Raw genomic sequence first — 14,834 nt, 5'->3', positions numbered from 1 at the left:
CTTTATCCAGCTTTTCCAGGTATTTGACAGTTTTGCCAAGTATAGAATTCTAGGGTCAAAATCATTGCTTCACTCTCTTACAACAAACAGTGAGAAATGTGATGCTAGACAGATTCTTATCCCTTTATGTGTAACCTTTAGGTGGCACATAAGGGTTATTTCCCTTCTGGAAGATTTATATTTTGTACTTACTGTGAAATTTCACAATGTGCATTTAGATGTGAATCTGTTTCATTCATTTGAGGTAGTGTTGTATATAGGGTAAGGGTTTGACCTCTATATCTAGAGTATCTGGATTCAAATCCTGGTTTTAACCCTCAATAATCTTGAGAAAATTACTTAAACTCCCAGTATCTAAGTTTTTTTCTCTTTAAAATTGAGGGAATGATAAAATTTCCTACCTCATGGGACTGCTGTCTGCACTATATGAGTAAATATAGGTAAATTGCAAAGAACAGTGGCTGCCATATAGTCAGTCATCAGTAAGTATTGGCTATCATTTCATTATTTGGAGAACTTGATGGGGCCTTTTAATCTGAAGACTAAAGTCCTGTGAAAAGTTCTTCAATTATAACTGTTATTATTTAAGATAGTTTCTTTACTTTGAGTTTTCTCTTTTCTTGGTATGAAATTTGTTTTTAATCATAAGCTATATGTACCATTTGAGTTGGTACATTTTGATTGTTGGTTGGTACGAAAGCTGTTTGATTTTTTTCCTATCATATTTTTCTTCTATTTTCTATATGTTACTCTTTTAGAAAGACTACTTCAACTTGATCTTCCAAGTATTATATTGCATTTTTGAAAAATTTCAGCTATCATATTTTTAATTTCCAAGAGCTCCTTCTTATTCTCTGAATATTCCTTTTTATAGCACTGTGTGCTTTTCTTATGAATGAAATATTCTTTCAAGTCTATTAGAAAGTATTAATTAGAAATATTTTAAGTCCTGTTCTGTGCATTATCTCTATTTCCTTCAGGGTCAGTTTTTATGGTGGTATATCTTGGTTATTCTGTTAAATGTTATAGTCTTTTCTCAAGTATTTGTTTCTCCTTGATCTCACATTAATATTTAAGAATGAATTAAACATTGACCTTTGATATGAAGGTAAGGTTTGTTGACTGGCAGTCTTACATTGGGTGAGCTAAAAAGGTGCCACTTTTTACACTTTGAACTCTAAACACTGAAATGCAGGGGACTTTGTTACAAAGGATAACTCCTACATTAGCTACTTAGTTTCCTCCAGATATTTTATTTATTTATTTTCTTTACAGAAGAACCATCCATTCTGGCTTTGGGGGTAATTGCTTTCTTTCAGCTGTCTGCTCAAGGTGGGAGGAGGTGGTTGGGTTGATTGTTCATCAGTAGACCTTTAACTAACCCAGAAATTCATTGAATTTTCTTCTCCACTGGTGGTGTTTTACCTTTTATCTTTGTTTACACTTTTCTTTGTCCCTTTAACGTAATGCTTATAAGATGGGAGGAAGAAGAGATTTAACAATGTTTTTAATCTTTCATCTTTAATCAGAAGTTTGGATGTACTCTTTGTTAAAAAATTAATAATATATGTTATATATATTAAATATATAATTACATTTACATTGTATTTCATGTATATATATATATAATGTACACATTTTCTATACCAATTCTACACCATTTAATATTATAGTCAAGTGTTTGACATAAATATTTGAAGTAGGATGAGAAAGGGTCATCTTATCATGTCTTGTTATTGCATCTTAGTGAATGCTTTCAAGCTGCCACTCCTGCCTTAATTCCCCCTGACCTAGCAGGAGTCAAAAGGTGGCATGCTGAGCTTGCCACTTAGTTATCTGATATTACAAACAGATCATTCATTCACTCAGTAAATGTTTATGAATCTCTAGCCATGTGTCTGGTTCTTTGCTAGATGTTAGAGAAAGAAAGAAAAACACACAGGCATAGTCACTGCCCATATTTATACAAATTATTTGTAAACTATTTTGATATTAAGGAAAATTGGGGGTGAAAGCAATGTTTTATAGCTTGATTATGGTAGTGTTTATGTGTCAAAACTCATGAAATTGTTGGTGATGTTTTTTGTATATAAATTTTACCTCAGTACAGTTGGTTTTAGGTCTGAGGAGATAATATGTATAACATGATGACTGTAGTTGATTATACTGTATTGTATAATAGAAATTTATTAAAGAGTAGAACTTCAATGTTCTTACCAAAAGAAAAAAAAAAAGGTAAATCTGTGAGGTGATGGATGTGTTAATTAACTCAATGGGGCAATGGAGGAATCCTTTCACAATTTATACATATATCAAATCATCATATTGTAGTCTTTAAATATCTTACAATTTTATTTGTCAATTATACCTTAATAAAGCTGGAGAAAAATAATGTTGGTTTTAATAAAAAGGAAGACAAAAAAAACCATTTAGGAATAAGCCAAGGCAAACTATATAGAAGGCGTCCTTTCAGAAATCTATAAAGACCATAAAAGCTATAAAAATTATTAGAGAAAGAGGAAGTACGTCATGTGTGTGGATGAAAAGATTCAATAATGTAAAGATGTCACTTCTCCCCAAATCAACCTATAGAATCAATGCAGACTTCCCCTCCCCCCATTTTTGGTTTTGTTTGGGGGTTTTGTGAGAAATTTCAAACTGATAGAAAACCCAAAGAATCAAGATACTTTTGAAAGGTGGGCAAAAAGATAAGGAGTAGCTATTCTGAGCCAGGCACTGCTTCTCCTGTGATGCCACGTATAGTTAATGGCAGTAGTTAAGAGCGAACTATTAAGAAATAGAGAGTATTACTTCTATTTCAAAAACAGAAAACCCAGAGAAGTTTAGTAAAATAACTCAAAGTTACACAGATGACAAGCCACAGAGCTGAAATTCACTCACATTAAGATATATACTGATTAGTTATAAAGCAGAAACTAACACACCATTGTAAAGCAATTATACTCCAATAAAGATGTTAAAAAAAAAAGATATATACTGAGACATCTCAAAGTATAGGCTGTTTCTGGTTGGCCAAGTGTTGGTCTTCAGAGGCAGCCTGTGGTGAGAGAAAGAGCACTGGACTTGGAGTTGAAAGAGTTCTGGTCCATGGTGTGACCTTGGGCAATGCCTTTGCTCTCACCGCTTTTTTGTCTATGACATAGGGATAAGAATAACTTACACAGCTGTTGTGAGGACTAAATGACATGATGAAGAAATTATATTATGCTTTTTTAAAGAGTTGTCATTAACTTCCTGATTATGAACTATAAAGTAGTGAAAATAATTTTCACTAAATCTCCAATGTTATTATCCAACTTGTGAAGAGGATTTTAGGATTTTCAAAATTTATTTACATATATTGTCATTTTACTTTCAAAAAGTTCACATGAGAAAATCAGTCTTTTTATGACATTTTGGATATTTTATACCCAAGTCTGGAATAGTTGTAAAAAACAATGTAATGCTCAAAAGAGTTTGCTTTCATTGAGCACTTACATCTAAATGTTGAAAGCAGACTCCCCAGAAGCTCAACAAAATACAGAGGGAAATGACCTTGTGATTTTTAAAAAAATACTGTGGATAATCTAGAAAGCAAATAATCCACATGTGGGTAATCAAGAGTTGATTAATTGTTTTGAGGATGTTTAATTTCCTACTGTTTATCAATATAATTTACCTACCAGTGCATAGGATATGATATAAATAGTCCAAGTACTATTTTTTATGAGAAATTGTCAGGTTTTTATTAATAATAAACACTTTGAAACACAGTACTCTCATGATTTGACTTTGCCATTAAAAGTACCATGCTCATTTAAAAAAAATAATTGTATTTTCTTTTCTTTTGAATAGGGTAGCAGGTTAAACTAATGATTAGGGTCTGTTTTAGGTATGGATGGTTCTAGATATTTACACAATTTTTATTATTCTTAGTTATGTTGTTATGATAGAAATAACTGTTACTATGCATGAGAAAGGGTTTGTTTATCATTCAAGTGTCTCATTTTATAACTACACTTAATTTTACAAAGAAATAATCTGTCATTTTCCAAAGTGACCCATTAAATGCTGATGTCAAAAGCCATTTTTGTTTGGCCTCCTCTGAAGCCAGTGGTCTGTGACATTGTAGGAGGCATGCAGTCTTGTGTCACCACACCTGAGGGAGGCAAAGAAAACAAGATACTGCCATATGTGAGCTTTTCTTTATTCATACATGTTCCTTTCTTGTTTTCTGCTTGTTGGTGTGTTTTTAATGATTACCTCAAAACATATGTACTTTCTAGAAAATCTATCGCCACAGTGCCTTCCACTTCCATTTTCTAAGTTGATTTTGATCTCTGGAGTATGACTGCTATTCGTGACTGCTGTTGGATGGCTAAATATCTTTTGGATTTTAGATTCTCTGTGCTCTGGGACAGCATCTCAATATCATCACTAGCTGACTGTTCTAAATGTAGCTAGTGAAAAAGTTCTAATTGTCCCTAAGGAACTAGTTCCTTTCTAAGACAGAATATATAATGAAATCATAGTTTTTCATAAAATTTATTTTTAGTTTTTTATATAATGTACCTACAGAGTATAAAATTAAGGTCCTTATAATTAAGACTAAATCATATGAGCTTATACATCCTGTACTAACCTTTCTGAATACTCTAACTTGGTTTGGAAAGTAATTTGTTCAAACTTGGTAGTTCTTATATGGAATAAAATAATAACATTCCCCCCCCCCAGGTCTGCTGTTCTCTGTGTTTCTAACTCAGTTAGATAATATAAAGTTTGGTTTTAACTGACCTAAAGAAAGTACCAAAGAAATAAATCATCTGATTTTTTTTTACTACTTTCTGTTATTATATGATATGTAAAGCACAATATGTGCATATCTGAAATTGCACACAATATGTGTGCATTTATATGTTCTAACTCATAGTAATGTTTACATTTGTGTATAGATAAAATATACTGAATTCTTAAATTGTGGATCAGATTTCAGTTCTTTACTTATTAATGATTACTGAGTAACTAAAGATATACATACCATCAGATAGCTTACAGATGAGGCTGCTTGTTTCATCTTTCACTTTAATTAGACCCATGAGCCAAACAAACATACCTTCTGGTGGAAAGTGCATACTTTGGCAATTCAAGCACACTCTCATTTTCTACCGACTTTCACCAAAGTAGAAAAGTTTTCATAAACAAATCAAAATTAGCAGGAACATGAAAGTGTAAAACAAAGCAATGTATATTATCTGGCTAGTTTTACTTTGCTATCCTAAATGGTAGCAAGTATATAATTTGAGCCATGACATATGTATACTTATATTTTATAAGTTGAGTCATATTTTAAATGAATTAAGACATTTCACTACCTAATGAACTACTCAGTAAATCCTTCTGAGATGTGAATAATTGCTCCATACTGTATCTTAGTGTTTTCAAAACTCCAGTCATTCATATGCCACCTTAATAAGTTTTGTCATATTTATATACTGTTTATACCAATATCTACTTACTGTTGTTTCTGTAATCCCTCTCACTTTTTAAATTTAAATACAATTTCACTACTGTACTATTAGTATCACTTGCTATAAATAGAAATAATTCAGAAATATACAAATGTAGCTATTAAAATAAAGTTTTTGCCTGTTATCACCTAAATACCATACCAGTGGCGGCAGATATATAACATGCTGGGAAACACTGTCCTGCATGATTATAAATTCAGATTTTCATAAGTTTAATTTTCTTAAAATAAAACACACTTTAGATAGATAGTAAACCCAGTAAGGGCAGAAATTACTTCTGCTTTATGTATCCTTGTTTCCCCAGCACTTAATACTTGGCATATAACAGGTATTCAATAAGTATTGAATGATAAGTTATTGAGTGACATATATATTTGCATATCTATCCTCTAAAATACTACTTAGTATTAATAGTCAAATAATGATACTCAGATTGTATAGGAAAATACATTATGGCCAGCACATGTTTCAATCCCCAGTCTTCAGGGAATATGCACTAATATACTGTGTAACATTTCTATTAAACTTTAATGGATATAGATCAAGGAAGGTTGCTGTAATATAAACAAAGAGAAGTGGAGATGAAGCAGTATAGGAGTGGGCCTGGTGATTAGAAAGAGTGACAAGAGAAAATGAGTGAGGAGTAAATATTGAAAGATATATCTGTGTCATGTGACCTGAGGTAGCCCTTGTGTTGCAGCAAGAAAAAATAACTAAATTAAAGGGTAAATAAGAGATGTGAAAGTTGCTTCAGTGGATAAGGCTCTGTTCTATTAATATTTACTTCCAAATCACCAACGCTAATGACCAAATTATTCTAAAATGAGGTGCTCTAAACATCCCCCTCCTGACCTTCTTCCAATAAACTCATTTCTAAAGCTTAAATTCCAACCTGTTTTCTTTTGTCCATGCACTTAAGAAATGACATAACCAATTTCCTGCATCTTTTGGGTTAGAAGAAAAGACCATATAAAGCTGAAATGAGCATAGCATTTTAGTCCCATTTATAAATCATCAGTTAGGGAGGCCCCTGAAGTACAGATAGGCTGTTTCATAAAACGTATGAGGCCTTACTAAATGGAAGCAATCCACATCAGCTATGTGTCAGGAAGTCAATGATTAGCTGACTTGGCCACTAACAATTATTTTGACAATAGGAATTACTAACGGTAAGAAACTGACTCTTCAGAAGAGAAACCACAGAGGCAAATCACTCATAGTTCAGAAAGAATGTTAAAATTTTGCAATCATATAAAATATTTATTTTGGCTTACTACCTAATCTAAGAGAATGGTTTGTGCCTTGTTTTACTGAAGGAACTCCGGGCTTATCAAGAAGTATATGAGTGATGACTTTTTTTCTTTTAAAAATCTTACTTATTCAAAAATGTGTCTCTTTAAAAATTGAACATAGTAAAAGAGGAAATTTTAAAAGAAAATGAAAGAAATATATACTTCCAAGAATTTGAAGTTAGATGAGACTAGAAGGCAGTAGATACTGCTGGAGTGGATTGTCTGGGAGGAAAGGACTCTAAAAAGTATCTGGTCTTCCCATCAATAGGAGGGACTTGTCATGCTACTCACTGCAGCAGGGAATATGATGCAGGTGCGGAAAAAATATAAGAAAAGCCTATTCTACCTTGGCGAGTGGAGTCTGCAGTCATGGCAAAGGGTTGTCAAGATGGATATTTTTGGCAGCTGTGATGGTACGGTGCCAGCAGATCACTTAGCAAGGTCTGAGGCAACCCCAAAGCACCCAGAAACCCAGAAGGTATTAAGAAGAAGGGGACACTCTGTAAAGCAACTCTAGGAATTACTTTTTCCTCTATGACTGATTAAAGAGGCTTGGATGGACATCAGATGTTCCCATTAATCAGCAGACTGAATAAGAAGAATAAAAGGCTCACAACATTTGAGAATAGTAATAAGCCACTGGAGGAAATATATGAAACTCAAGATACATTCTCTGTTTGTTTAGACAATTTTGCCAATTTCAGCCTGTGTCTACTTGTATGAAGGAGCACACACCAGAAAGTTAGGCAAATATGAACTCTTAGGTGACCTTGGTTAAATCCCATAATTTCCTTTTGCCTCATTTTTTTTCATATGTTCAATATGCTGTCTAAATGGCAAGATTTTTTTTGAGGGTTGAATGAAGTAATGATATATGTGAAACACATTAAAAGGTGGCATAGATGGGATATATTCTCAAAAATCGGAAGCATGTTGATGCATGAATGCTATTGCCATATACTGGAGATTATGTTGATAGTAATAAGAGACCCTAAAATTTCAGTGGCTTAAAGCAAAAAGGTTGGTTCTTGCTCATACTCTATGTCCACCCCAACTAGAGGAGGAACGTGCCCCATATCGTCTTCACTCAGGACTCAGGCTGATCTTCAGAGCTTCTGGAAATCGCTGGTCATTGTGATGGGGGAAGGGTATGTGTGAATCACACACTGCATCTTTAAGGCTCTCTCTGGAAGTGACGCATGTCATTCCCTAATTGACCTCAGGAAGTCACACGGCAATCCTAGCTTGTGTCCAGAAAAAGAGCTGGAAGTATTTGGCGAGCAGCACTAATGACTATCACAGATGGTTTCTTTCCAGTTTCTACAGTTGGATGACTTTTGCAACAGAGAAGCTGTCTAGATGTTTCTCCTATTGCTAATACCACTACATTCTTTCTCTATAGCTTTCAACAACCAAGTAGACTTTCTTGATTTTATGTTGTCTCAGTTTTAAGGATTTGCTGGCACTAAATATTTTAGTAGCCATCTAACAGAATATTTTAGTTTCTTTGAGAGAAAGGCAGCAATTGTATAACATCCCGTTTCTGTTTTCTTTCCCAAATAGACATTGATGAGTGCTCTGATGGCTTTGTTCAGTGTGACAGCCGTGCTAACTGCATCAACCTGCCCGGATGGTACCACTGTGAGTGCAGAGATGGCTACCATGACAATGGGATGTTTTCACCAAGTGGAGAATCGTGTGAAGGTCAGTACAAGGAGAAGACCTAGAGTTTAAAGTCTTAAAATTGAGGAAAATGCAGTAAGATGTAAATAGTAGATTGATCTAATATTTAAGGTATTGGTGATTCTTGCTGTGTGTTTATACAACAGTGATTAGAAACATGTTAAAATCTAACTTTTGCTTGCGAATTATGATATCTGATTTTCAGATAATTAAAACTTGCAATAGTAAACCAATTTTCTGTGGACACTTTTAACTGTTGAAGCGTGTTTTAGAATGAGTAAACCCATAATGTCAGATACATTTTTTAAATGGCAGCAGGTAAAAATCTGACCCAAAAAAGAGCTAGAAAAATAAAAAATAGATGAGGAAAGCAGGATAGAGGGAAAATGAGGGTAGAGGAAATACAATGATGATATGGCCAAGGGAAATATAATGTATGCTACTCTGGGCTGTTCCTAACGTATCACTTACCTGGCAAAGTCAGGGATATTTAGTGAATGTTGGATACAGAAGATATGGTCCCTGCTTCACAGAAGATGTCAATCTAATAAGAATGGAAATTTGAAAAGATTATATTCAACTATTTACCATTAATTTTGACTTATTTTCAGTGAATTGACAACTCTGTTCCCTTATATCCTCTATTAAGGGGCACAATATTTAGGAGGCAGGCAGAGTAAGTAAAGCACAGTGAATAATTGTCAGGGAAACCACCCATACTAAAAGGATTTGGCACAGGATTGGAAAACGAAACAAACCTCAAGAAGTCATTATTTTCTCCATTGGTGTTTACACCTTCATAGAGTAACAGCCTAAGAGAATGATGCGGCTAAAATGACACAGTCGATGAAAGCCTTGGAGAATCTAACTTAGCAGTGCTTGACGCTTAAATGATGAGATGTCTTTTACCCTTGGGCCTCAAGAGGTTTTCACACAGAGAAAAGTGAAACAGACATGGGCGATAGATGCCAAGGCTCCCAGCGTGCTTTGCCAGCAGCTGCAGAGCTCTGGACCTTGAGCGGAACGTTCATCTGGATTTTTATGCGGAACGGGAACGCTACTGCCTTACCAGGGGCTAAAACCTGGCATTTGCAAATAAACACTTAGCTGTGGTCTGAAGACTTACCTGGCACTTGTGAAGGTTCCAGAATGTGTACTTCCTGTAGAGAATGCCCTGTAGAGAATGCCATTCAAGAAGCCGATCAAACCGTGTGATTTTGCCCTTCCCTGATAAAATATTTTGCCTGTTTTCTATAGTATATTATGAGGAAGAAGTCATCAGTGCTACCTTTTTAAGATTGTCTTTTATTTTATTTTGAGTTACATACATAAAGAATGAATACAAGCTGATTATAAATATTTCAAAGCATACAGAAATATATAGAGCAAAGCTGAAAATGCATCTTTATTTCATCTCCCCCTTTTCCCCATCCCTTCCTCTTCTGCTCTAGGGGTAACCTGTGTTTAATTTTGCTTGGTATCCTTTTCTGTGCATCAGAATGTAACTAGAAAAAATACATACCTCTGCTGACTATCTTGCTTTATATTTGCAACTGCTTTCACTATCTTTTAAATTTATGACCACATGTCTCAAGAGAGCTGTATTAGTTATCTACTGATGTGTTAAAAGTTACCCCCAAAACTTAGAAACTGAAAACAACAAAAGTTATCTCACAACTTCTGTGGGAAAGGAATCTATGCACAGCTTAACTGAATGCCTCTGGTTCAAGGTTTCTAAAGAGGTTACTACCATCAAGTTGTCGCCCAGGGATGTGGTCTCATCTTGAAGACTTGTCTGGGATGGGAGTGGAGAGAATGAAGGTCACTCATGTGTCTATTGGCAGGCCTTGTTTCCTTAACACATAAGCTACTCCACAGGGCTGGGGTCTGGCTTCCCCTAGAATAAGGAGGTGCTCAAGATGGCAGCCACAGTCTTTCCATAACTGAATCTCAGATGTGACATTTCATCACTTCTCCCATAGTCTATTTGTTAGAAGCCAGTCAGTAAGTCCAAGGGGAGAGGATTACACGAGCGTGTGAATATTAAATGGTGAGGATCGTTGGGGGCCATCTTGTAAGCTACCTGCTCTGAGGACCATCGACATCACCCAGTATTCCTACTTTATTTCCTTAGTTACTTTCCCCTGCATACCTTCTTCCGTCTTCTCAAATCTTAGATACCACTTTCTTTCTCTTCTTTCTCTGTCGATAACTCTGCTTATTTAACTGAGAAAAAAGAAGTACTTCCCTTTTCCACCAGACATATGGTATGATATACAGTAAAGATGTAACGGTCAGGAAAAAAATGACAAAACGTAATTAGTGCATTCATTAGTGTCCAAAAGTAACAAGGAAAATGAAACTAGCCATTAAAATAACACATGATAAAGATGAATATAGGGAAGTAAAGGATTCTATGAAATGCCTACACAGAAAAGGCTTTTTGAGGAAATTCCGTAAATACAGAAAGAATGGGAAATCTTATTGTTTTAAAAAAAGAACCACAATTCTAGAAAGATGATTCTATTATTATCTTCCAGTATAATTTATAATGATTATCATAAAAATCTACTACTCTTTCAGAAGACAGTGTGCTCTGAAGAATACTTTTAAAAGAACCCACCTATGTTGTATAAAACAAGAGAGAACTAAAGTGCTTCTTTTTAACAATTATCTATTTACTGCAATTTCAGTGATTTGTAGAATTGTTATATTAGTATTTAGAAGGATGCAATTTTAAGAGTGTGATTATATCTGAGCAGGTTCCATTTTTCTGTGCTGGGGACAAAGAAAAGAAGCATTTCAACGTGGACAAAGCCACAGCAGTGGGTTTACAATTATGCTGAAGTATAATGTTCATATTTGAAAATGTGAATAAATAACTTTGCACTGTTTCACTACTTTTTAGGCTGTGTAATCTACAAATACATGCCTTATAAACTGCATTCATACAAAGTGTAAACTGTTTTGCTCATCCATTTACCTCAGAGGTGTAGACATTTAATCGCCAGATAATGTACAAGGGTACCACTTTCCTTGTCCATATCATCATTCCTAATGTGCCTGAAAATTTGTCTTTCTCTGAGAATAAAGCCCAGTATCTTTTTTCCAGGTAAGAATATTGTATTTTCATGCCCACATTTCCCTTTATTTAAAGCTTTTATTTCTGGATTATCTTTATGCTTGGTGAGGATTTTTTGAACTTGTATGACCCCAAAAAATGTTTATAGGGTAACATCTTTTGAGTATTATGTTCAAGCCAAATACTATAAATTCTAACCTTAAATCAAGGAAAAGTATGAAAATGAAATGAACCTATTTCAACTCAAGAAGTGGTTACTGAATCTATGCACAGGTACCTTGAGGTACTTTACCAGGCACCTGCTGTGAAGAAATATAAAGGAGGTATGATCACTGCTCTCAGCTTGTAGTCGAGATAAAATATGTACAGTAACAACTGTCATACAAGATAGAATGTAGTAAGTTTTTCAATAGAGGAGAAAGCTGCAAAGTTGAAAATGATGAATACATAAGAAAAGTATGAATTCAGAGCCATAATGAAACAAAGAGAGGAATTATTTCCTGTTGGGATCAAGAAAGGATTGAATATCTAGCATTGTTTCAGGACTTAAGTATGATGTGATTATTGGCTCATTGAGATAGGGAAAGAGAGTTCCAGCAAAGGAAGTAGCTTTAAATGCCTTTCTAATAAGTTTGAACTTGAGTCTGAAAGTCTATTTTTGAGAAAGGGAATGATGAAAGTGTATCTCCACCAAATCTGTATTCTGGCCCAGTCCTATTTTCTGAATTCCAGACCCACATATCCAGTTGGACAGCTCTACCTGGAAGCCCAGAGGAAAGTGTATTTCAACATGTCAAACTAACTCATGTCTTTGCTCATCCCTGCCACCTACTTCCACTCCCCAGCAAAATCTTGCTCTTCTTTGTATAAATATCATCAACCAAATTTTCCAAGCAGGAAATCTAATCATTCATGACCCTTCTCTCTCCCTAGTCTTTGAAGCCAACAAATCACTAAGAAGTTGCTTTATCTTTGTTGTTTCTATCTTGGAAGATTTTAGCTTTGTTGTTTCTTTCTATGCATCCCCACTGCTACTACTCAATACAGCATTATGCCTAAGAGCACAGACTTGGAGCCTGACAGCTTGGGTTCCCATCTGGGCTGTATACCTTACTAGCTGTGTGACCCTGAGAAAGTTATTCAACGTGTCTAGGCCTTAATTTCCTGATCTGTACAATGGAGATAATGATGGTACCTTTCATGGTTGTTGTGAGTCATTATATGAAATGAGTCATTATATGAAAGTACTTAGAATTTGATACATACCAACCACTATATAAGTGTTTCCTTTTATTATATGACCATCACTTTCCTGGAATACTGAACAGTCTATTAGTCAGTCTCCTAGCTTCAATTTCTAATCCATTTAAATCCCTTTTCCACAGTGAAGCCAAAGGACCCTTTCAAAAATGCATACCTGATTATGATTTTTTTGGTTTTGCAATTCCCTAAAATGACATTTTATTGTCTTTAAGATAAGGTTCAAATTTCTTACAACATGACTTCTAACTGATCCTGGAGAACCTCTTCAGCTGCCTGTCTACCCACTCTGCTCTCCCTAGATATTCAAGTCATACCAATACTTCTGATCCTCTAACACATCTTGATGGCTCTGAACATTGGGACTCAAACACACCCTTACCTCTGACTAGACCAGTCTTTACCTCCTCTTTGCTTGGCTAAATCTTATTCATAATGTAACTGCCACACCTGGAGGATGTGTATGCGGGCAGAAGAAAGACCCAAAAAGAGCTACCAGTGTGATAGGAAGCAAGTAAAGGAAATTTATCAGGGAGAGGGAAGGACCTGTGTCAAAAGCTGCTGCTAGCTCAAGTTCGATGGGAACTGAGACTTGACCACTGGCTTCAGCAACATTATTTCTCCAGTCACTCACTAAAGCACTTACCAGTATTTTTGTTTTAATTTTATTTTACTTATTTTTTTATACAGCAGGTTATTAGTTATCCATTTTATACATATTAGTGTATATATATCAATCCCAATCTCCCAGTTCATCCCCCCACCCCCACCTGCCGCTTTCCCCCTTGGTATCCATACGTTTCTTCTCTATATCTGTGTCTGCCCTGCACACTGGTTCATCTGTACCATTTTTCTAGCTTCCACATATATGCGTTAATATACGATATTTGTTTCTCTCTTTCTGACTTACTTCACTCCGTATGACAGACTCTAGATCCATCCACGTCTCTACAAATGACCCAATTTCATTCCTTTTTATGGCTCAGTAATCTTCGATGGTATATATGTACCACAACTTCTTTGTCCATTTGTCTGTCAATGGGCATTTAGGTTGCTTCCATATCCTGGCTATTGTAAATAGAGTTGCAGTGAACACTGGGGGGGGGGGTGCATGTGTCTTTTTGAATTATGGTTTTCTCTGGGTATATGCCCAATAGTGGGATGCTGGGTCACATGGTAATTCTAGTTTTAGTTTTATAGGGAACCTCCATACTGTTCCCAATAGTGGCTGTATCAATTTACATTCCCACCAACAGTACAAGAGGATTCCCTTTTCTCCACACCCTCTCCAGCATTTGTTTGTAGATTTTCTGATGACGCCAATTCTAACTAGTGTGAGGTGATACCTCATTGTAGTTTTGATTTGCACTTCTCTAATAATTAGTGATGTTGAGCAGCTTTTCATGTGCTTCTTGGCCATCTGTATGTCTTCTTTGGAGAAATGTCTATTTAGGTCTTCTGCCCATTCTCGGATTGGGTTGTTTGTTTTTTTAATATTGAGCTGCATGAGCTGTTTATATATTTTGGAGATTAACCCTTTGTCCGTTGCTTCGTTTGCAAATATGTTCTCCCATTCTGAGGGCTGTCTTTTCGTCTTCTTTGTAGTTTCCTTTGCTTTGCAGAAGATTTTAAGTTTAATTAGGTCCCATTTGTTTATTTTTGTTTTTATTTCCATTACTCTAGGAGGTGGATCAAAAAAGATCTTGCTGTGATTTATGTCGAAGAGTGTTCTTCCTGTTTTCCTCTAAGAGTTTTATAGTGTCCGGTCTTACATTTAGTTCTCTAATCCATTTTGAGTTTACTTTTGCATATGGTGTTAGGTAGTGTTCTAATTTCATTCTTTTATGTGTAGCTGTCCAGTTTTCCCAGCACCACGTATTGAAGAGACTGTCTTTTCTCCATTGTATATCCTTGCCTCCTTTGTCATAGATTAGTTGACCATAAGTGCGTGGGTTTATCTCTGGGCTTTCTATCCTGTTCCATTGATCT

General features: G+C 35.3%; 1 protein-coding gene across 1 annotated transcript in view; it reads left to right on the top strand.

The window, feature by feature from the left end:
* NELL2 (neural EGFL like 2) overlaps nt 1-14,834 on the top strand; it is a 380,751-nt gene that overhangs the window by 329,786 nt on the left and 36,131 nt on the right. The window contains exon 16 of the mRNA XM_029206633.1: nt 8,384-8,524. Within this exon, the coding sequence (XP_029062466.1) occupies nt 8,384-8,524 (141 nt within the window). The remainder of the gene's footprint in view (nt 1-8,383; nt 8,525-14,834) is intronic.

This window comes from Monodon monoceros, unplaced genomic scaffold (assembly GCF_005190385.1).
Source record: "Monodon monoceros isolate NGI ecotype Baffin Bay Population unplaced genomic scaffold, NGI_Narwhal_1 Super_Scaffold_6, whole genome shotgun sequence".
NCBI lineage: Eukaryota > Metazoa > Chordata > Mammalia > Artiodactyla > Monodontidae > Monodon > Monodon monoceros.
This window is presented reverse-complemented; position numbering and strand designations above follow the sequence as displayed.